We start from the raw sequence: 21,961 nt of genomic DNA on the forward strand, positions 1-21,961 counted from the left end.
GCGAGGCTGGCGGAGCGGAGTTGACGGGTGGGTGTGTAGAACGTGAGGCGGCTGTTGAGGTATTCGGAGCCAGTGTCGTGGAGAGCTTTGTGAGCGTGGGTGAGGAGCCTGAACGGAGCCAGTGTCGTGGAGAGCTTTGTGAGCGTGGGTGAGGAGCCTGAACGTGATCCTTTTGCTGACGGGGAGCCAGTGCAGGTCTTTCGGGTGGGCAGAGATGTGGCTGTGTCTGGGTATGTCCAGGATGAGTCGTGCAGAAGCGTTCTGTATGCGTTGGGAGTCTTTTCTGTAGGTTGACTGTGGTTCCGGCGTAGAGGGCGTTCCCGTAGTTCCGTCGGCTGGTGACGAGTGCCTGGGTGACTGTCTTTCTGGTGTTGGTGGGGATCCACCGGAAGATCTTTCGAAGCAGGCGGAGGGTGTTGAAACAGGATGATGAGACGGCGTTGACTCGCTTGGCCATCGTGAGGGAGGAGTCCAGGATGAAGCCTAGGTTGCGTGCATGGTCCGTGGGCTTGGGGGCGGTGCCCAGTGCAGGGATCCACCAGGAGTCGTCCCAGGCAGAGGGGGATGGTCTCAGGATGAGGACTTCCGTCTTGTCTGAGTTCAGTTTCAGCCGGCTGAGCTTCATCCATTCCGTGACGTCTTTCATTCCTTCTTGGATGCTGGCTCTGGCGGTGGCGGGAGAGGATCAGCTGGGTGTCGTCGGCGTAGGAGATGATGTTTAGGTTGTGTTGGCGTGCGATGGCTGCGAGGGGGGTCATGTAGATGTTGAAGAGGGTGGGGCTGAGCGAGGAGCCTTGAGGTACGCCGCAGATGATCTTGGTGGCCGCTGAGCGGGGGGGAGGGAGGGGGACTCGTTGAGTTCTGTCGGAGAGGAAGGAGGTGATCCATTCCAGGGCCGTTCCTTGGATCCCGGCGTGGTGGAGGCGGCTTGTTAGGGTGCAGTGGCAGACTGTGTCGAATGCGGCCAAAAGGTCGAGGAGGATGAGGGCAGCAGTTTCCCTGTTGTCGAGCAGGGCCCTGATGTCGGTGGCTGCGATGCGGGCGGTCTCTGTGCTGTGGTTTGCTCGGAATTCGGACTGCGAAGGGTCGAGGGTTCTGTTAGTCTCGAGGAAAGAGGTTAGCTGTCTGTTGGCGGTCTTCTCGATGACTTTAGCGGGGAACGGGAGGAGCGAGATGGGGCGGAAGTTCTTGAGGTCCGTGGGGTCTGCTGTGGGTTTATTCAGGAGGGCGCTGATCTCCGCATGTTTCCAGCTCTCCGGAAAGGTGGCGGATGCGAAGGAGTTGGTAATGATGTTCCGGAGTTGGGGTGCGATGATGGTGTTGGCTTTGTTGAAGATGTGTTGTGGACAGGGGTCGGCAGGGGAGCCGGAGTGAATGGTGTTCATCACGAGGGTGGTGTCTTCAGTGCTGACCTGGGTCCAGGTGTAGAGGATGGTGGTTGGGAGCGTTGGTTCGGTGGTAGGGTGCGTGGTGTGGGCGCTGAAGCGGTTGTGTATGTTGGAGATCTTGTGGTGGAAGAACGAGGCGAGTGCGTCGCAGAGGTCTTGTGAGGGCTTGATGTCGTTGTTGCTGGCGCTGGGGTTGGAGAGCTCTTTAACGATGTTGAAGAGTTCCTTGCTGTTGTGGGTGTTGTTGTCCAGTCGTTCTCTGAATGCAGTCCTTTTGGTGGTGCGGATCAGCTGGTGGTGTTTGTGGATGGCGTTCTTGAGGGCTGTCATGTTTTCTGTTGACTGGTCGTGGCGCCAGGTTTTCTCGAGGGTACGGCAGGATTTTTATGAGTCTTTGAGGTCGTTGGTGAACCACGAGGTTTTCTTGCTGCCGGGTCTGCTGGGAGGATTCTTCAGCGGTGCAAGAGTATCGGCGCAGTTGGTGAGCCACTGTGTGAGGTTACGGGCTGCTTCGTTGGAGTTCGTGGTGTTGGTGGGGGGTTTTGGCTCAGGGCGGTGGTGAGCTGGTCGGTGGTGATCTTGCTCCAGCATCTTCGGGGAGCCTGCTTGCGAGTGGTGGTGGGTCGTAGTTTTCCTGAAGTTGAAGTGGACGCAGCTATGGTCCGTCCAGTGTAGTCCGGTGGAGTGGCTGAAGGCGATGTGGTTGCTGGAGGAGAAGACTGGGTCAAGCGTGTGGCCGACGTAGTGGGTGGGGGTGTTCACCAGTTGCTTGAGTCCGAGGTTGGCTAGGTTGTCCAGCAGGGTGGTGGTGGTGTTGTCGTTGTTGTTTTCCAGGTGGAAGTTGAGGTCTCCCAGGAGAATGTAGTCTGAGGAGGTGAAGGCGTGTGGGCTGATGAAGTCTGCGATGGCTTCGCTGAACTGTGCGCGTGGACCCGGGGGTCTGTAGATGAGTGCCTCTGAGGGTGGTCTTGGGGTCGGTGTGTATCTGGAAGTGAAGGTGCTCGGCTGCGGTGAGGGTGTCGTCGGAGCTGGTCGTGATGCGGATGGTGTTTCTGTGGACGATGGCGATGCCTCCTCCGGTTTGGTTGATGCGGTCCCTCCGGGTGATCTTGTAGCCGTCTGGGATGGCTATGTCAATGTCGGGGCTGAGGAGGCGTTCATCCAGGTTTCTGTGAGGAAGGCGACGTCTGGTGATGTTGTGTCGAGGCGGTTCCAGAGTTTGGCGGCGTGTCTGTGGATGGAGCGGGTGTTGAGCAAGATGCACTTGAGGTGATTGTTGCTGGTGCCTGGCCTTGCGGGTGCGGTGCAGGTCCGGAGGCAGGTGAATTTGCAGGCTTGGCAGGTGAAGGGTCCGTGGGTGCGTTTCGGGGCGGCTCGGTGGCAGGGGGGTGTTCCGGACGGTGTTGAATGCGCGGAGGGTGGCGGCATCGTAGGTCAGACGGGTGAACTGGTGTCGTTATGGTCCAGGGGTCCTGGCGCTGGGCGCGGTCTAGGCGCGGACGGGCGCAGACGGGCTTGCCTCTGGCGCGCCAAAGCGCGCCAGTGGTACGGCCGCGCAGCGGCCGCCATAAGAGGGGAGGAGGGGTCAGCTGGGAGGCGGGAGGATAGGAGATTCAATGGAAGCAGGGGGGCAGGGCCGCACGGGAGGCAGCGGCGGGAAAAACAAGCCCAGAGACTCTCGCGAAAGGAACAGGAGGAGAAAAAATGGAAAATAAGCAGCCAATCACACGGGGTACAGAAAAAAGAAGGGGTGAGGGCAGGCACACGGGGGCACAGAAGGCAAGGGGTACCGGCAGTCAAGGGCGGCGATTGCGCAGGGAAATCAGCGCCGAGCTGGGGTGAGAACAGCAGAATCAGGAACAGCGGTCAGGAGCAGGTGGAGCTGCAGCGGTGGGGAAGCGACCTACCCAAGGGTCAAGGGTTGCTGTCTCCGCCGCGCAGCGGCCACCATAAGAGTGGAGGAGGGGTCAGCTGGGAGGCGGGAGGGTATGAGATCCAAGGGAAGCATGAGGGGCGGGGCCGCACGGGAGGCAGCGGCGGGAAAAACGAGCCCGGAGACTCTCGCGAAAGGAACAGGAGGAGAAAAAATGGAAAATAAGCAGCCAATCACACGGGGTACAGAAAAAAGAAGGGGTGAGGGCGGGGGCACAGGAGGCAAGGGAGGCAAGGGGTACCGGCAGTCAAGGGCGGCGATTGCGCAGGGAAATAGGCGCCGAGCTGGGGTGAGAACAGCAGAATCAGGAACAGCGGTCAGGAGCAGGCGGAGCTGCAGCGGTGGGGAAGCGACCTACCCAGTTAAGAAGGGTGAACTGCTCAATAATACCACAAGAACCTACAAGTGTTTGTTGGCCTAATAACCGTCAAAAGTGAAATATTACGAATACGCAATGTTGGATTTTTATCATTTGGTCTTACCGTATTTTTCTTCTTGATAAAGCTACCGCTATTTTTATACATCAGTGTGGTGTCCATTTGTGGTGTTATCACTGTGTCACTGGGAGTGTGGTTGCAAACGTTGCCTTGAAGATCAGCCAGGCTGCTCTTGCCCAGCTACCAGGGGGGAGCAGGGGTTATCAAAGAGGGTGTCCCTCTTTTTCCTGACTAGAAGCAAGGGTCCCTATTTGGACTAAGGTAATTTAATTTCCATGTTTTCTGTTCTTAAGAATAAATACATAGATTTAACTTTCCATCTGCCGTTATGCACACAAAGATAGACATTAAAAAAAAGTCTGCCTTAACCACAAGTAACCATAACAAAATACTTGCAGCTGACTTCGTAATGAAGGCGAACACTCTGCGCTCCATAGCGGCATACATACTTCCAGGAATAATTCAATCCATTTTATGACCCTCACAGGCGCTTGGCATTCACTTGAGCTCAACTTAGTAAATATGTATTCTATACCTGTATTAACTGAATTTTGCCACCTTTTAACTTTTTTTTTGTTTAAATCTTTTTATTAATGTTTTTGCAATTTTTTAATAAAACATACAGTCAGAGCAGGGCTCATGCATTAAGTGGAAAAAGAAATAAAAGTGATTGCCAGCAGCGCGATGCACAATAGTAACGGGAAAAACAGATGTGGAAATTATGGCGAGCACATCAAATCATGAGTCAATATCCCTAGACAGGGCGGAGCGGTGCTGGTGAGTTACACCATCGGGTGGCTTGTAAACGATTAAAGTATTGTGCAGTTCGAACCCAACTGGGGACATAGGGCACAACAAAATGAGGACAACATAAGTCAAGGAAGGGAAAGGGGAGCCGCTTGAGACCTGCTGCCGCACCTAGTGTAGCCAGGGGGGGCTACAGCTGCCAGGGTCTACTGACAATTAAGTTGTAGAACAGAAGGGCTAGGTCAGTTTGGGTGTCAGTGCTACTCAGCACTCCCACTGGCTGGGATGTACCCTGAGTATCGGCCCAGGTAACGTATTTGGATCCCCTGTGTTAGTGACCATTTCTTGGAGCTTGGAAACCATTGTGTCCCACTGAGGCGCTAGGGGGAATTTACGAATGCCAAGTAGGTTCTCTCTACGTAGCGCCACACCCTCCGCCTTAGCCCAGTTAAGCAGGGATCGGTGCCAGGCAAGCGGGTGAAGCGACAGAGGGGATTTCCATCGCTTGGTGATCAATTGTTTGACCGTTATTAGACCCAGGTCAAGAAATCGTATGCAGCTCTATAGTTTTTGTTTCTGCTTAAGAGGTGCAATACATGGGCTTCCCAATTAGGGGGATTGCCTTTGGAGGTGCAAGTTGCTAGGGTGATTGTCACATTGTTCCAGTAGTCAATCAAGAACGGACACCAGAGCATATGGAGAATGTCGGCATCTAACTGCCGGCAGCTGGGACAGGCCGCATCTGTGCGGAGGAAGTACCTGTTGATTTGAGCTGGAGTAAGGTAAGCCCGATGTAGTACAAAGAATTGAATTTCTTTGAACCGTTGATTACGGGGAACATAGGTCGGGCTGCCCCGGAAAACAGCCCACTCTGTCTGTAAATGCCCTCCCCAGGGCCCCTTCCCAATGATGTTGAAGCCGAGTGAGGTCCACCTCTGTGTGTTGCCGGAGGGAAGATGAGGACCAGCGTGTGAGGTGTCTTCCTGTCCCCATCACTTGAAGGTATTGCAAAGTGTGGTGCATGGGAGGTTCCTGATTGAGTGTACCCCATTTAGACGATAATGGAGCTATGATTGTTCTATGTAGTAGAAACTGCTAAGAGCGCAGGTTCCCTTCCGCTATGAGTTCCTGGTATGGGATGAGAGTGCCGTTCTGGAAAAGGTCTCCCATGTCCTGTATTCCCTCCGAGGCCTAGTGATGCAACTCATCGTCGTGTAGGTGTCCCCTCGTGGAGTTCCCCCCCCGCAATGGTATAGCAGGTGCATATGGAATGGTGGTTCTTGTGAGAAAAAGACACCTATGGAAGCACTTGTACACTACATTGAGTAGAAGTGTATCGGGGTCTGGACTTGGAGCAAGGATGGAAAATGTGTAAAAGGCTACACTGCGTCAGATTAGGCTGTAAAGAAGTCATGTCTGGTAAGTAACAGGATGATATCCACCTGGGGATCCATTGCAGTTGGGAGGCCAGGCAGTAATGCTCAAAGTTAGGTACCCCCAGGCCACCCAGCTCAGTAGGCAAATAAAGTTTTCCCATGGACAGTCTGTGGCGTGATGTCACCCATATGAAGTCCCGCACAACCTTTTCCCACTGTGTGAAGAAAGGGGGCGAAATGATAAGGGGTAGAGTGGTGAAGTAGTAGAGAAGGCGAGGAAGAACCACCATTTTGACAAGGGTAATCCTCCCAGAGATTGCCAATGGGAGAGTCTTCCAGAAACCTATCTGTGACCGAGTCGCTGTGGCAGCCCGGAGCACATTCACATCGAAAAGACAGACTCTGGTATGATAAACTCTGACCCCTAAATAGCGAAAAGGGTCTACGCACCAGGCCACAGGTGTCCTCCCCCCCTCTCAGCAATTATCCCGGAGCAGGAGTATCCTTCAAAAACGAGGAAAGCAAAGATTTTGCTGCATTAACTCGCAGTCCCGAGACACGTGCAAAATGGCAAATTGGCTAAGGGCCCGATCAAGTAAGGAGGGGATATTATGGGGGTCTCATGCATATAACAGCAGGTCATCTGCATAAAGCGAATTGGTGTGAGTGCCATCTCCCAGCTCAATCCCCATGTCAACATGAGTACGAACATGGACCGCCAGAAGTTCCACTGCCAACGCGGACAAAAGTGGGGACAACGGGCATCCCTGTTGGGTTCCACGTAGTACCTGGATTGGGTCTAAAACGTAGGACCCGTCCGAATCCAGACCGATGGATTACGATACAGCAGTCACACTAAACTAAGGCAGTAGGGACCAACCCCAAAACAGGCCAGGACGGCAAAGAGGAAATTCCAAGCCAGCGAATCGAAGGCCTTCTCAAGGTCCATAGCCATGCAGCCCGAGCGTGGCCAATCGATCGAGTCATATTCCGCCACCCGAAAGTAGCTTGTATGTTCAAGGCAGTTTTACGCAGTGGAACTAAGCCATTCTGATCAGAATGTACTAAATCGGGGACAAGCAGAGCCAGTCGATTGGCCAGGACTTTTGCCAGGATCTTATAATCCGTGTTCAATATTACAATCGGCCAATAAGAGCCGGGGGACGTGGGTTCCTTACCAGGTTTCAACAAAGATACTACATTAGCGGTACGCATGGTTGGGGGTAAAGTCCCATCTGAGATTGCCTCTGTGAACAGTGAATGGAGATGTGGTACTAAATGTTCCACAGAAGTTTTGAAAAACTCAGCCGGGACGCCATCTGGACCCGGCGTTTTACTGGAGGACAAGGATCGCAATGCGTCTTGTATTTCGTCTTCTGCTGGGGGGAGTCCAGCTCCAGGAACTGGTCCACTGTATTCCACGGTGTCTAAAATGGAATCCGCGTCCTGGATGTTGCCCGCCAGACTGGTCTCATTCAGCCTAGTGTAGTGTTCAGTCATCAGTGTGTGAATGCCTCTCTGAGTGCTTCTCTCCCAGCCTAGATCGTCGAATAGCAACTGTATGGGACGCTGGGGGTGCTCCTGTTTGATCAAATAAGCCAGCAATCTCCCTGCTTTGTCCGCCGCAGAGTGAGAACGGGCCAAATGTGCCAAATAATTATGGCACCTCAATCGGTCCAGAAGTGCTTCCCCCTCTATATGGGTATCGTCCAGGCGCTGCTGCTGATTCGGGCAGCGGCTGTTTCTCAATGCTGGATAGTGTGGTGTCCAGCTGTCTGCGGATATTCCAAGTCTGTCCCAGACAATGTCCCCTAATTACTACTTTAAAGGCCTCCCATTCGGTGAGAACCGAGTCCGTAGAAGCTGTATTGATTGAGAAATACATAACTACCACAGGTTCTAGTGAGCCACAGAAGAGGGAGTCTTCTAAAGCCGTTGTCTGCAGGTGCCAGGCCAGAATTGGAGTAGGCTGCGTCTCCCAGGCCAGGTGCATCACCAGGGGGTTATGATCGGAATGTGTCCAACCGAGGTAGTCGATCGTCTGTATCAGACGAAGTAGGGCTGAGGCTAAGAGTATGCGATCGAGGCGCACATACAAATTATGGACCGGGCAATAAAAAGAGTATACTCTGGAGTGTGGATGGCGTTCTCGCCAGATGTCTGAGAGTGCCCAATTGTCCATCCAGGATTTTAAGAGCTGCGCGGTGGAGAAGGCCGTAGTACAAGTGAGAGGGGGGAAGGAGTGGTCAAGTGAGACATCGAGCACCGTGTTAAAGTCGCCCCCTAGGAGCCGCGGGATCTTCCTCCACCGGAGCAGTATCCCCGAAAGATCACTAAGAAAGGTGCCCTGCGTGACATTTGGGGCATATATGGAATCCAACAAGATCGGTTGGCCGTTCAGCCTGCCGCTCACTAAGACATAGCGCCCCATTGGGTCTTACAGGACCTCCTCCTCCCTTGGAACCCCCGCCTTAACCCATATCACCACCCCTCTAGCTATGGACGAATAGTTTTCTTTATTTATTTATTGGTACTGTATACCTGTTCCCGCCAGCGACGGCGCAAGCGGGTAGCCTCTACGGTAGTCAGGTGTGTCTTCTGCAATAGCGCTACACTCGTCGTGTGGCGTTGCAGATAGGCGTGGATGGCATACCGCTTGAAGGGTGTATGAATGCCCCTGACGTCCCAGGTTTTTATATTAAGATTGGTCATCTGGACAACTAAGATCAGTACACCCCACCTGTGTACTATGACGCCCTCTGTGTGATGAACCCCCTCTGAAGGGTAGGGCATCGAGGCAGCAGGTCTGTATGTATGGCGACTAGTGCAGGGGGAAGAAAATAATAATGTAGATCTTTAAAAAACCTTGAAAAAGGAAAAGAACGGGTCCCCAACATGAGGAACTGCCCGAACACATACTCCATTTCGTGACCACTGAACTAGTGTCATTGTACGACTTCGGGGGCGGGGGACAGACCAGGTAAAGAGAGGAGCCTATATAAAGACTGTCCCCTTCAGTTACACCAAGAGAGCAGGAGATGAGCATCAAAGAATTACTAAGAATGGCATGGCCTGGAGTGACATTGTGTTCTAATACAGGCTAAGCTCAAATAATGCCATCTGCAGTTTGCGGGGTGATGCCCTAGAGCGGGGGGGAAATCTGCATCCATGGACCATTCAGGTCTGGTTCCTGAGGCTCCGGATTTTGGCAGAGATTCAGCAGAGCCAATTGGGGACGGAGATCTGGTAGATTGGAGGGCCGCCATCGTCTGCAGGGCCCCCTGGCGCTCCAGTCTAATTAGGTCAGGATTTGGGGCGGCTACCTTAGGTCTTGTGTCCTTGATCTTTTTCCCCCTGCGTCTGCCTCGGTGATGGCGCTCGCGGAGCCGGGACTCATCTGATGATTTGGGTGCCGCCGCCGGCCCCTGTTCCTCAAGCCAGTCCCAAGCCTCTGCGGGGCAGTCAAAATATCTATATTGTACCTTAGGGCCTGGGTGTTTGCCAAGTTCCCGGAAAATCACATCCCGGGAGGGAGGAGGTGACCTGCGGGCGGGTATTCTGTGGGCCGTATATGTAACTTGTTAGTCATGACGCCTGTGATTGGATACAACCCCTGCGGACAGCCACGACAAGGGGCAGTACAGCAGCATGTGTAGGCAGGAGGTCGAACACATTCACTCCGGCGCTGGATGGCAGCTGCAATTTCTTGGGGGGCGGCCGGAAATTGAAAATGGACATCTTGCCATAACCTGCGTTGACCTGGACCTGACCTTCAGCCACCTGACAAACACAAGTCCGGAGGCAGACGAGTTCAGGTACAATTAGGGCGTCATGCAATTTGAGTGATATTTTATAATAATTTAAAACGGTGCAAATCGGACTCGCGGCCACAGTCTCTGCTGCGCACCAGAAGACTCTCACAGCAGCGCCTGAGTGGTAGGCTGTAAGCATCGCAGGCTGGCTCCGGGGGCATACTCCAGGGCTCACAATGCTCCTGCCATCCTTTCTGAGCTGCAGCACCGGGGACGGCTGTCCCTCATTCAGCAGAGCACTGGGACACACTGTGCTGCTGTAATCAAATGCAGCTCAGACGGTCGCGGCCACTCTGCTTCACCCCCACAGCATGCAGCAGATAACGACGTTCAAAGTGCGTGATTAATACATTTTAATGTGGTAATGCAGACCACTACATTAAAATGCGTTAACCTAACGCATGATGCGTGCTATTTGGCACGACTGGCATGCAGGATGGAAGTTCTGTGCTAAGCAGCAGAAGGCAGGCAGTGTGGTTTACGGTGGGCAGTCTAAAGCTGCTTGTGGTTGGTTTTGGCATTGCAATCACCCGCTTCACCTCTCCTCGCCCAGGGCTAAGCTGAATTTCGCCAATCTGAGCAGCTGGTTTGGGTGAGGGCGGCAAGTACTGCAAAAGGGCCTTACATCAAGCAAAACAATAAAGATGGACTAAAACATGCCTAATGGGAGATGTTGGACTGCAGGATACTTAAAGGGTGACAGCGAGCTGCCAGTAGCTCGTGATGATTGATTGGATATCCCTGATTTAACGTATTGGAACCAAGCACGAATTCCAAACTCCCCAAAAAAATCTGCAGTCTAAACCACACTTATTTCTCTTGGGTGGTTAATAATATCCTGTTTTAATAAAATTAATCCCTTGAATTTTAGATCTGGAGGAGTAATGATTTGAAAACAAGGAACCCAAAATGTTACCTCTTAAATTTGAGTCTGAAATGTTGCTAGTTCAAAGTGTAGCATCGTGAAACGGCACACCCACAGTAAATAAAAAAGGCTATATCGAAAAATGACAGCATTATTTATATTACGCAAAATGATGTCTACGCTTCCTTTGGTATAGTTAGAGCGCGTGCTTGTGGCGATGTTGCTGCTTCCATTTCTTCAATGCTCCGGCTAGCACCAAGCTCCAACATGAAAGACCTGAACTAGTGTAGTGCCCGTCTAATAAGGTACTTACCATGCAATTTCCCAGAGTGCTATGCGCGTCTCAGGAAACTTTTGACGCCGGAGAGCTGATCGAAATTGCAGATATAACGCTATCACATTCATTATTTGGACTGCCATAAGTCGAAACTGCAATACTAATGCCTCCACACTAATACATAGTATACCTGCTCTCTCTAACATGAGGTACTACAGCGAGGGCGTATGTAATTCACAATGAAATATGTACCTTTGCGCAGTATCAGTATCGTAGCCAATGAGGTTAAACCGAGGCGCGATTATTGCTTATTGAAAACTTTTCCCAATACCCTGCTAGGGCGACTTGAGATATAGTCGCCATTGCAATTTTTGACAGTTTCTAAGGAGACTAAATAATTCAGTGATAAAAATGAAAGTTTTGATTAAGTTGCGTGTGGGAGCGTGTATCGATCAGAGATTAAATGGAGATGTTATGTCTATTAAAATACTTTTTGCCATTTAGATATTGTCTGGCAGGTTTTCTACTCTCTAGCGTTTTTTCGGGAAGTTTTTTCAATTAACAGTTTTCATATTCCTTAGTCTTTGTGCCCACCTTTGCTCCCCGGATCTCTTTTTACCGCAGAGTTTCCCAAAACTCTTCAGCACATTTGGAAGCTAGGGGACACTCCCCCACTTCACTGAATCTCAAGATCTGTCGCAAAAGTGACCTTTGACGCGGTGCAGTAGTGTCTGGTACCATTTGAAAATGGCAGGGTAGAAAGAGGCAAATTGAAATGCACTGAGTGAGAAAGTGAAACACCTGGCCCCAACTCTTGAAAGTTTGGCGAACGAGAGAGGGATAGTTTCTCCTACTAAACGTACTTTTTTTTCCCCTACTAAACGTATTATTGTTTTGTGTGTAGTATATTCCCAGCACAGTATAGGAAATAAGCAAACCATGCCCAGCACACTGCTTACGCATGTGTTTGCCACCTATGCTTGTAAATACTATGGAAACACTGCATTTCCTCTCATGCTGTAACAACAGTTTCATGGAGAGCTGATGACAAACATGCATGCACTTAATTATATTTTGTTACAATAAAAAATCTGTTTCAGTACTTCACAACTGCATTACCGATCTTAGTTAACTTGTAAATAAAGCACCTGCTGTGGTAGCTTTTAGTGGAAGTTTCTGAGCGCCCTCAATGATGAGCTGCGCTATAACACATGTCACCTTCGAAAAATTGAAGAGGAACAGCTGCATTCAGGCAGAGTCCCTACAAAAAAAAAATTTGTGCTTGGAGTCTGAGGAAAGTATGGTTTCTTGGTCAGTCATGACTCCGTGATGACTCTCTTCCTGGCCCTGGGCTTAGCAATAATGAATTTGCCAGCCATAATAAGACCATACTATTACAGCGGCCCGGAGTGAGCAGCAGGCAGCACTGCAAGCTGAGCACCAAGTGCAGCAGCTTGAAAACCAGTAGCCTTCTGCCTTTCTCACAAACTCCCCGCTCTGGCAGCCATTGGGCGCTACTTCGTGACGTCAGACTCTGCTGTGCGACTCTCAGAGCCACGTGGCTCCACAGGAAATAATAGATACATTGTAGTGAGCCTGCCAGTGCCGTAGCTCAGCTGTGCAGCATGCGCCCTTAGGCTGCGAGAGCAGCGCGTGCAGGTCATGAGCGCACAGCCAACTACCACACATTCAGAGTGCATCGCTTTAGTGGCAGCGGAGACACATGCATATACGTGACCATGCATTTCCGTGCGGTGATGCGGAGCACTTCACGGAAATGCGTTAGTCTAACACCTGATGCGTGGTACTTGCCAGGACTGGCACTGAAGGTCAATGACATCACATCTTCCAAAACCTTTTCTTGTTAAGTATATAAGGGCAGAGCCGGAATTTTCTTTCCTGAGATATGATTAGTCTGCTTCAAACGGCAAGTGATCAGAGAGTAAGCTCACCATTGCAGAGATGACGGACAGCCTGTTTGCGTCATTTAAGTGATTATGTCCACAGCCGCGTGCAGTATCCCGTGTTAATTGTTTGCCCATGTACTTTAGACACAGGTCGGGACAAGGATATGAAATTGGAGGGATGGCAAATAAGTATCAGTTATTTCTTCAGCTAAGAGGAGTTAGGATATTTGGCACCCCAGCTTTCTATAGGCGCCTTCCCTTCAAAGCAGTATTTACCCCTCCATCCACGCACACACAGCCCCCTCCCCAACAGAATGACACTAATTCCTTTGCAGGGTAAAGGCAGGTCCCATACCTGCTCCGGCACAGCTTTTCACCTTGTGTCAGGGCCACTGAAATTATGTGACAGGAGAGGGCTAAATTATGCAGCAGGGTTGAGTAAATTATGCGGCAAAAAAAAGCCAAATTATTTGGTGCATTTTGTAATAGTATTACTTCATTATTTCTTCATTGTTAAACTTGGTAACACTGTCTGGGCATTTGTTGCACCTCCGGAGCACCAGTTTAATACCCAAATATAGCAATAAGGAACCGATAGGTGACCAGCTCAGCTTTCCAGAGGGTCTTCCATTGCGCGGCAACATGTGTTGTTGCATTTTTACTAACTTTTGAACTGTAGGGCTAGAAACACATTATTTTGTTACTATCTGCAGATTATGCAGCAGATGATGGATTATGTGACAAATGCGACAAATCATTAATTATGCAAAAAAAGTTGCATAATTCAAGTGGGCCCTGCCTTCTGTTAATAGTAACTGGGAAAGAGTTGAGGAAGAGGAAAAGGCAGTAAGAAGAAAACAAAGAAAATGAAGAAGTAAGGCAGCAACATTGCCTCTACCACAACAGATGGCTTTGTGAACAGGCTGATCGTTTTGGCTGCCTATGGAAGTGACAGCAAAAAATGAGCAACCCTGTAATTCCTTGTGACATTGGATATTAATAACAGTGAAGGTAGATTGCCAGCAAGGGAATTATTTTAATGTATACTCGGTACCTCAAATAAGTTGGCTGCCCCAAAGTGGTGATTGAAATAATTAATCTTGAAGTAAATTCTGTCATAAATTGATAACCATATGAATCAATCTCAAAGAGAACAGGTGTACCCAAGTATACATATGGTTGAAAAATGTCTATATTATTTATATTGAAGATGTTGTAGAAAATTGGGAACAAAACAAACACATCAATCCTTTATACATTAACCATGTGATTATAAACTGAGTGAAATTTCCACGACATACATTAATGTATGCAAAGCGTACTCTATATAATTAAGGAATCATTCCATTACATAAGTCCATTGATTCAAGGATGATGATTCAGAAGTTTTATAAAAACAAAAAAAGAAGTAGAACGCGCGTTGAAGTTTCGGTCTCGAATGTCTGAAGTATGTGAGACCATCCTTAGGACCACAATAGTTACAGGAGATTATAGTTGACCCCAAAAAACAAATAACTATTAAAAAATAAAATAATAAGTGGTTGACAACTGAACTCCTGTATAAAGCACTAATCCCTTTGACATATGAGTTTGATGATCTTACGTGTGACACTGCAACCAAAAAATGAAGTGTAAATCTCATGCTATTAAGTGATGAATATTATATCCATTACAGCCCTCATTTTAACTAAAGGATCAAGCAGTGCATAGTTGAACAGGAAAGACGAACTTTAGTACCTGGTGAATGGTTCAACCGTCAAGACCAGAGTTGCATTCCAGTACTTGCATTCGGTTCTGAATGTTTGTGAACCTTGCTTGGGTATTTATACTAAATAAGCAGGAATAACAAATACAGATGTAAGAAAGACAATTCAGAAGCCTCTGTAGAACAAAGATCAATTTTGAATGAAGGTGACTTGCTTACCTATACCAACTAGAAAGGATATAAATCCGCTAATTCACTTGGTCATATAACACATCGTGAAAACGCTGTTTTGTAGTGAAAGAGGCTGGAAATGCAAGAAATCTAAGCACAAATCAACGGTAATGTTCGTTACAAGTAAACGAAGGAATCCGAAAAAAAAGCTCCCCTCCAGGGACTGAGTTCTAGGAAGTGACCGGCATGTCAGCATGACTTCAGAATAACGAATAAATATGCCTACGCATACCCGTCGCACTTAGGGCGTCAACTGCAATAACAAGATGGGAGCAGCCCAGGTAGCTGATGAGCCCTAAATTGTTGTTGCAGGAACTATGAAAAAGACAAAAAAAATAACTTCAAGCTGGTGGTGCACGTGAGCATGCATGTGCACGCACACACTCAGAATGCCATCTTGGAATGCTTTTCTTCCAGCATGACCGCCCATGCATTCACTACATGCTCACAAACTGGCCTTCTCATAATGATTTAAGTATAAGAAAAGTTACTCCAATGTGGCTGCTAGTGTCTACGCATGCATGCTCAAGAACTGGCACCACTGAAATGATTTTAGCCATAAGCAAGACTACAGCAAACAAACACTGGCAGAGCAAATAGCTTTGTGTCCGCATTTATAAGGAACACACTATTGGCTTTTCCATTGCATGCCTACTTCACCACTTACAATGCTATCTCTCGACTTTTTTTTTTAGGGTGCAGCTGAACTCTGCTCATGAAGTTTGTTCAGCAAAGGGAATCTACCCCCTTCAATATCCGTGTAGTCCAGGGTATTGCTTAACTGTAGAGTTGTCGATTCCCTACAGCTGTGCACTCTAGAAAGTCTCCCCGGTGTGCTTCGGCCCGAACTCAAAAGCACTGTACTAAGTGTCTTTCATGGATATTGCAGATAAATACGTAAGAGAATGCTAAGGGGTTCAGTACTAAACATTCCCTTCTATTTAAGAAATTTCAGGGCACACGATCGGACTCTGGTTTTAGGACCAGCTTTCTTTCACGCTACATATAATTGTTTATTATTCAAATGTAAGTTCTCATAAGTTGACACACAATATATTTTTTTTCTCCTCTGTTTCCAACAGATGTTCCTGTGAAAGTTGTCGGACTCTTCCCTGAGAAAACGGAGAAGAGCATGCTGTGGAAGCTGATCTACTCTTTGTATGAAAGGATTTCCATATTCAGATTCGGCAGAATAGAGTTGAACATGTTTATTAGTGAAAAGGAATACCGGGTATGTACACTACATCATGCGAATGATATTTTCACCGATTGTTGATTACGTCTTCACTCAAAGTACTGCGTGCAGTAAGATACTTCTTACTGCAGAGTACATGGACTCAAAAGTCCCCCTAGCTCGAAAATCCAGAATGGGGAGTGCGAGGAAGGTTGTGATGAAACATTTTCTTTCCGATTTTTGTTTGTAACAAAACGTTTAGCTTGTTAGCTTATACAGAGTGCCAAAAGAATTATGCAGCAGGGAAGGACCAAGTTCTCTTGCGGCTTTGACCACATTATGCGGGAAGAAAGAGCAGATTATGTCACGTAAAGCAGCACATTTCATGACAGTATTCGTTCATAATTTTTTAGACGTTAACACTGTGCAAGCGTTTCACCTCATCAGTATCAGTTTCACACCTAATTGCAGCAGTCAGCCACTGAAGCTGACCAGTTAATCATTGCAAAATGCCAGTCACTAGCATCGTGTTGACTCATCTTTTTTTGTAACTTTTGACCCGTTTGAGCTAGAAATCTTGTTGTTGTTGATAAAATCTAAATATCGGCGGCAGTGGATGGATTAGCAAGGGCAGCAAATGAATAATTACGTGGAAAACGCAGCAGATTAAAATTACATAATTCCAATGGCCTTAGTTATCCATTGTTTAATAAAGCAGGTTGCATATGTAGTAAATATGCTTTGTAGTGAGGTGTTAAGTGCCACCTGAGCCCTCAGACTTCACGACTTGTGTAACATGGCAAAATCTTGGTCAAATCTCATGGCTGCCTTAAACATACATAAACCTTGCTTTCTGAAAATTGGTATCCCTGATTTTCCAGGACAGCACTGCCATGTTTTTCCACGTGTAAATGACTGCTTTTGATTGGTGAATATGGTTAATTCGTCCCGCCTTTTGCTGTTTCAGACCCTCCCACAAGACTGCCCCTGTTACATGTGGTGTTCCATTTTTTTTTTTTTAATTTATTTTCCTTTGTGGCACTATTTTCTTTATTGTTTGCCTCGATAGTTCACTTTCTCCTGGGCAGCAGAGAGCACGCATAGGAGGCTGCGGGGGAGAGCAGGGCAGCTTTGCCAGCAAACACCGTGTAATCTGATGCATAAATTTCAATAGGTGTTTTTGTGGGTTTGGTTACTGGCATGGCGGCAGCATGCTGGCCGCTTTAGGAGGCTCACTGCATGTTTTCTTTGATCAACACTTTGCCCGTCGCGCTTCATCTTTTACCATGGCAGCCGTGCTTTTTTTCATCAGCACAGCTCCTGCCAGCTCAAGAGCGAGGTTTGGTCTCTTCTGCCTCCTAGCCGCGTCTCTCCCTGTAGCACAGCTGCCTTGCTGTGCACAGCGGCTCCCCTGCCCACTTGTGGCCTGTAGGAGGTGGGGCAGAACTGAGCTCGGCAACTTTCCCTCCCCCTCATTCATTCTTGGGTTCCATTCACCCGCCGGGGCTCCCTTCGCTCTTGGTTTGTTTCTCTTCTTTTTTGCCTCTCCCCTACCTTTCATGAACCTGGGAGCTTCCAAGCTCTATCTGCTATTGTGCTTTGCACGCCAAGCACTGAGTAAAAGTGACCTTTGGTGCAGTGTTAGCTGCACAACACCTTCTCCATCTCTCCCTACCTGTTCAGAACGCCTGTGACTGCCCACCTGGGGCTGAAATGCGGAGCACCTCTCCGGAGCTGGATACAGTTGGACAATTCTCATATATTCATTGTGTGGGTTTTTAGAAATCGTTCTTTTCTCCAAGCATGCAGCAACTTCCTAGGTTAGACAGCAGACCTACCCTGATAGTGCGAAAACAACAATTGATGGACGGAATGTTGCACACATTAAACCCAGATCTGTTGACTGGGTGTGAGTGTTTGATTGGTTCAGATGCTCCGTCCATCACCACCCCCCTTTTGCACTACCCTGATAGTGGTCATATCATTTTAAATCAAGCTGTTCATAATAGAAGAGGTGAACTCTTTATTCATCCGTGTTGGGGTTGTAGATTACATTTTTATTTAAAAAGATTGCTAAATTGAGCACCAGTTTTAAGGAAGTAGCAATCCTCTTTTTGTGGATGCAAAATAGCATTACTTGATAGTTAAAAGCTTTTTTTTCTGTGAAGTTCTTAAAGCCTGGTTCCATAGTACATATTCCATTACACAAGCCCACACAAACCGAAGCTGCTTTACTGTACAGTTCTGTGATAGATTATATTATGGTATATCTGGCACATCTTTTCTAAATGATCACTCCACTGGAAACAAAAAAAGAGTAAACATTCTCATTTACAACACCAGTAGCTCTTATTTTCACAAATGCGAGACCGATTGCATTACAAATGCTTGTTTCTTAAATTATTTTTTTGCAGCATGAACATTTTCTAGATTAACACACACACGGTGCAGGTTATCACCATCTAGTGGTTGGACCTAGGAAAGCATTTTATTATAGATAATATATTCAGAGTCCCTATGTTATCAAAGCAACTTCCCGATAGGGCACACATATATGGGAAAAGATTTGGTTTCAAACCAGATTATTTTATTTTGAATTTCTTTTCAGGGACCTTTTCCAAATCATTCCATATCACTCTGTACACATATTTTATGACCGCAAATGCCCCTCTACACGTTATGGAGGTTCTTTAATTTTTCCTGCATCAGGAGGGATATCCCTTGGAGCACTGTTTAAAGAAAATAGACAAAGTTGAAATCAGTGCTTTCTACCCTTCAGTTTAAAACAAGTGATACATGTTTATATTGGATTATACCTTCGTATCTTTATATATATATATAAATATATATATATTTCAGCTATTGCAAATCCACTGTTTTATAATAGATCCACACGTACTCGGCATCTGTTTTTGACCAGAAACTCACACGTGAGTGGGTGTTTCTTTCCAGTCTTAAACCAGAAGACAATTGTTCCCAAACCAACTCCCACAACTGTATTGCCAGCATCCACCTATCCTGCGGTAGCCTTGTTCATAAGATGCTTATTCTCAAGCACAGACGTAGTACTTCGCAGCTTAATATTGTCATCACTGAAGAATGTGTTTCCTTTTTGTGGTGGCTATTACAACCTCACATACTTGAAACCTGTTTACTGGTGGGTGAATGGCTGATGTGTGCTTAAATATTAGAATCATAACCTTTCTTGATGATTGACCAATACGGATCTTCCCGCATAGACACTAAGTTGTGCATACAACATTGAACCACGTGTGGCATTGCTCCAAAGCTAGATATCTTTGCTCGTTTGCCGATCCTATAACTTATCCTTTAATTACTATGTTGATGGTTGCACATCCCAAGCATGTACTTGCTCGAGGTCTCTAAGAGTTTTAGATTGTGATGGTTGAGTCGGAATTGTTTTGGTACAAATGGGCACATCTTTAAGATTTCTCTTGCATGTATAGGTCAGCAGTGCTTTAGCAGTGTATATAGGCATCAGATTTACATAATTAGCAAGAATATTCCACTTTTTAACATTTTAATAATTTGATACACTCTCCTGCTAGATCTCTACAGCAATTTTAAACAGTCTTTTTTTTTTTTTATTTGGGTTTTTAAAGCCTCGCGCGAAGCACCTAATTAATGTGATTCGCCGTATTTGGTTGTGTTTCCTCTAAATATCTACTGGCTGAAAATTAAAGGCGCGTATTTTGTTCACGGCTCTTAAATCGTTTTCTCCATTACTATCCTTTTAATCCTTGCTTGAAGGGGGTTTTGAATGAAAACTAGAGGAGATTGACAGGATGATTTTACATTTAATTTTGTATGAATCTGATTACTCTTTGGATAAATTGTAGTATTCAAGAAGGATTACTTACCTTTGGGCAAAGTAAACTTGACTGAATGGTGATTACTGTTAAACAATGTCCAGAGTCAACTGATTTTTTAGGTCTCGCCTGTCGATGCGCATGCGCATCGAGCAAGCGAGAGTATTGGGACTTATCCACTCTTTATCCACACTGCAAGGAATCGTGGCGATTCCTTGCAGTGCCCGTGACTTTTAAGCTCAATGCGCATGCGCATTGAGCTTAAAAGCGCGTGCACATCCGTCTTTGTTTACCCGCTCCGCCCCCTCCCCTTCCCGCCGTCTCGCATTTCCCCTGCCGCATCAAAGGCTTTCACGGCCGGCCGGCCATGCTTTCAGTTTCACGACCGGCCGGCCGTGTCAATTACATTCCAAAGCCCGCTCTCCCTGCTCCGCCCCCTGCTCCGGCCGAGACGCATTTCTCCTCCCCCCTCCCCTCTCTTCCTTTTTTTTTTTTCGTTATGCTTTCTGGCAACAACACACAGTCGAGTAACGCAGGCAGAGAGAGGGACATCCGGGGCTCTGCTCACCACGGAGGTACGTTCAGCTTGTTTAACTCGTGTTGTGATGCAGCCTTGAATTTGGCTGAGGACTTGTAGACAGTCTCCTTGCTCATGGTTTGGCTCTTAAACTGTGAATATCGGGTCTGTCCTCCGGAACAGAATGTTTTCCGGAACCTGTAATATCTTCTTTTCATTGGATCTGACATACGAGCAAGTGTTTGCACAGCTTGAGCAGAAATTGTGGTAGGAAATTAAATCTCCGTAATGCCAAGTCATTTGTAACGTGTCGTGTGCCTCCGACGGCCCCTTCCAAGCACTAACAGTGGATCTAAAAGCATCCTGTGTCTGCTGCATTAGCGCAGTTCACAACATTGGACTCCATGCTTGTCTTTTCTTTGACTCACACTTTTTTAGGTCTCGCCTGTCGATGCGCATGCGCATCGAGCAAGCGAGAGTATTGGGACTTATCCACTCTTTATCCACACTGCAAGGAATCGTGGCGATTCCTTGCAGTGCCCGTGACTTTTAAGCTCAATGCGCATGCGCATTGAGCTTAAAAGCGCGTGCACATCCGTCTTTGTTTACCCGCTCCGCCCCCTCCCCTTCCCGCCGTCTCGCATTTCCCCTGCCGCATCAAAGGCTTTCACGGCCGGCCGGCCATGCTTTCAGTTTCACGACCGGCCGGCCGTGTCAATTACATTCCAAAGCCCGCTCTCCCTGCTCCGCCCCCCGGCCGAGACGCATTTCTCCTCCCCCCTCCCCTCTCTTCCTTTTTTTTTTTCGTTATGCTTTCTGGCAACAACACACAGTCGAGTAACGCAGGCAGAGAGAGGGACATCCGGGGCTCTGCTCACCATGGAGGTACGTTCAGCATGTTTAACTCGTGTTGTGATGCAGCCTTGAATTTGGCTGAGGACTTGTAGACAGTCTCCTTGCTCATGGTTTGGCTCTTAAACTGTGACTATCGGGTCTGTCCTCCGGAACAGAATGTTTTCCGGAACCTGTAATATCTTCTTTTCATTGGATCTGACATACGAGCAAGTGTTTGCACAGCTTGAGCAGAAATTGTGGTAGGAAATTAAATCTCCGTAATGCCAAGTCATTTGTAACGTGTCGTGTGCCTCCGACGGCCCCTTCCAAGCACTAACAGTGGATCTAAAAGCATCCTGTGTCTGCTGCATTAGCGCAGTTCACAACATTGGACTCCATGCTTGTCTTTTCTTTGACTCACACTTTTTTTTTTGTTGTCTTGGCCAGTGCATGTCTTAACTCTTTCCACCCAATGCGTTGCCTTTCCTGCGATACGATGCTTCCCCCTCACCCCACCCTTTATCCTTTGTCTCATTAACTTCAAATCATCGTTCGTACCGGCAACCTGAAACCAGTCCCCTTCTGAAGAATCCCCTGCCACCATCTCTCTCTCTCTCTCTCTCTCTCTCTCTCTTTCTCTCTCTCTCCCAAAAAAACCATCCCCCTCTAGAATGCTTCTCGGCACTATATCGTGGATAAGATGACAGATACAGTTTAAAGCTTGGGCAAGTTGGGCAACTGCCCCGTCCCCCCACCATGCAAGCTCATCCGCCCTACCCGCCCTGGGAAAAGTGAACTTACTCTCAATGTCGCCTCTATTTCTGCATCTAAACCTCTCTGCTTTCCTCTGCGTACCTCTGACCCAGGCTCCTTTTACATTTCTTAAGGATATCTTGGCGCCTCACTCAAGGCATATTTCAGCTGTTTT

At 47.8% G+C, this 21,961-nt stretch overlaps 1 protein-coding gene and 1 non-coding gene across 2 annotated transcripts in view; both read left to right on the forward strand.

Moving 5' to 3' along the window:
- Window positions 1-21,961, forward strand: part of TFB2M (transcription factor B2, mitochondrial) — a 139,002-nt gene that overhangs the window by 79,583 nt on the left and 37,458 nt on the right. The window contains exon 4 of the mRNA XM_078648799.1: window positions 15,761-15,909. Within this exon, the coding sequence (XP_078504925.1) occupies window positions 15,761-15,909 (149 nt within the window). The remainder of the gene's footprint in view (window positions 1-15,760; window positions 15,910-21,961) is intronic.
- LOC144764559 (U4 spliceosomal RNA) lies at window positions 11,086-11,225 on the forward strand. Its single transcript, XR_013596613.1, has one exon. It is a non-coding gene; the product is annotated as a U4 spliceosomal RNA (small nuclear RNA).

Source organism: Lissotriton helveticus, chromosome 6 (assembly GCF_964261635.1).
Source record: "Lissotriton helveticus chromosome 6, aLisHel1.1, whole genome shotgun sequence".
In the NCBI taxonomy this organism is placed as follows: domain Eukaryota; kingdom Metazoa; phylum Chordata; class Amphibia; order Caudata; family Salamandridae; genus Lissotriton; species Lissotriton helveticus.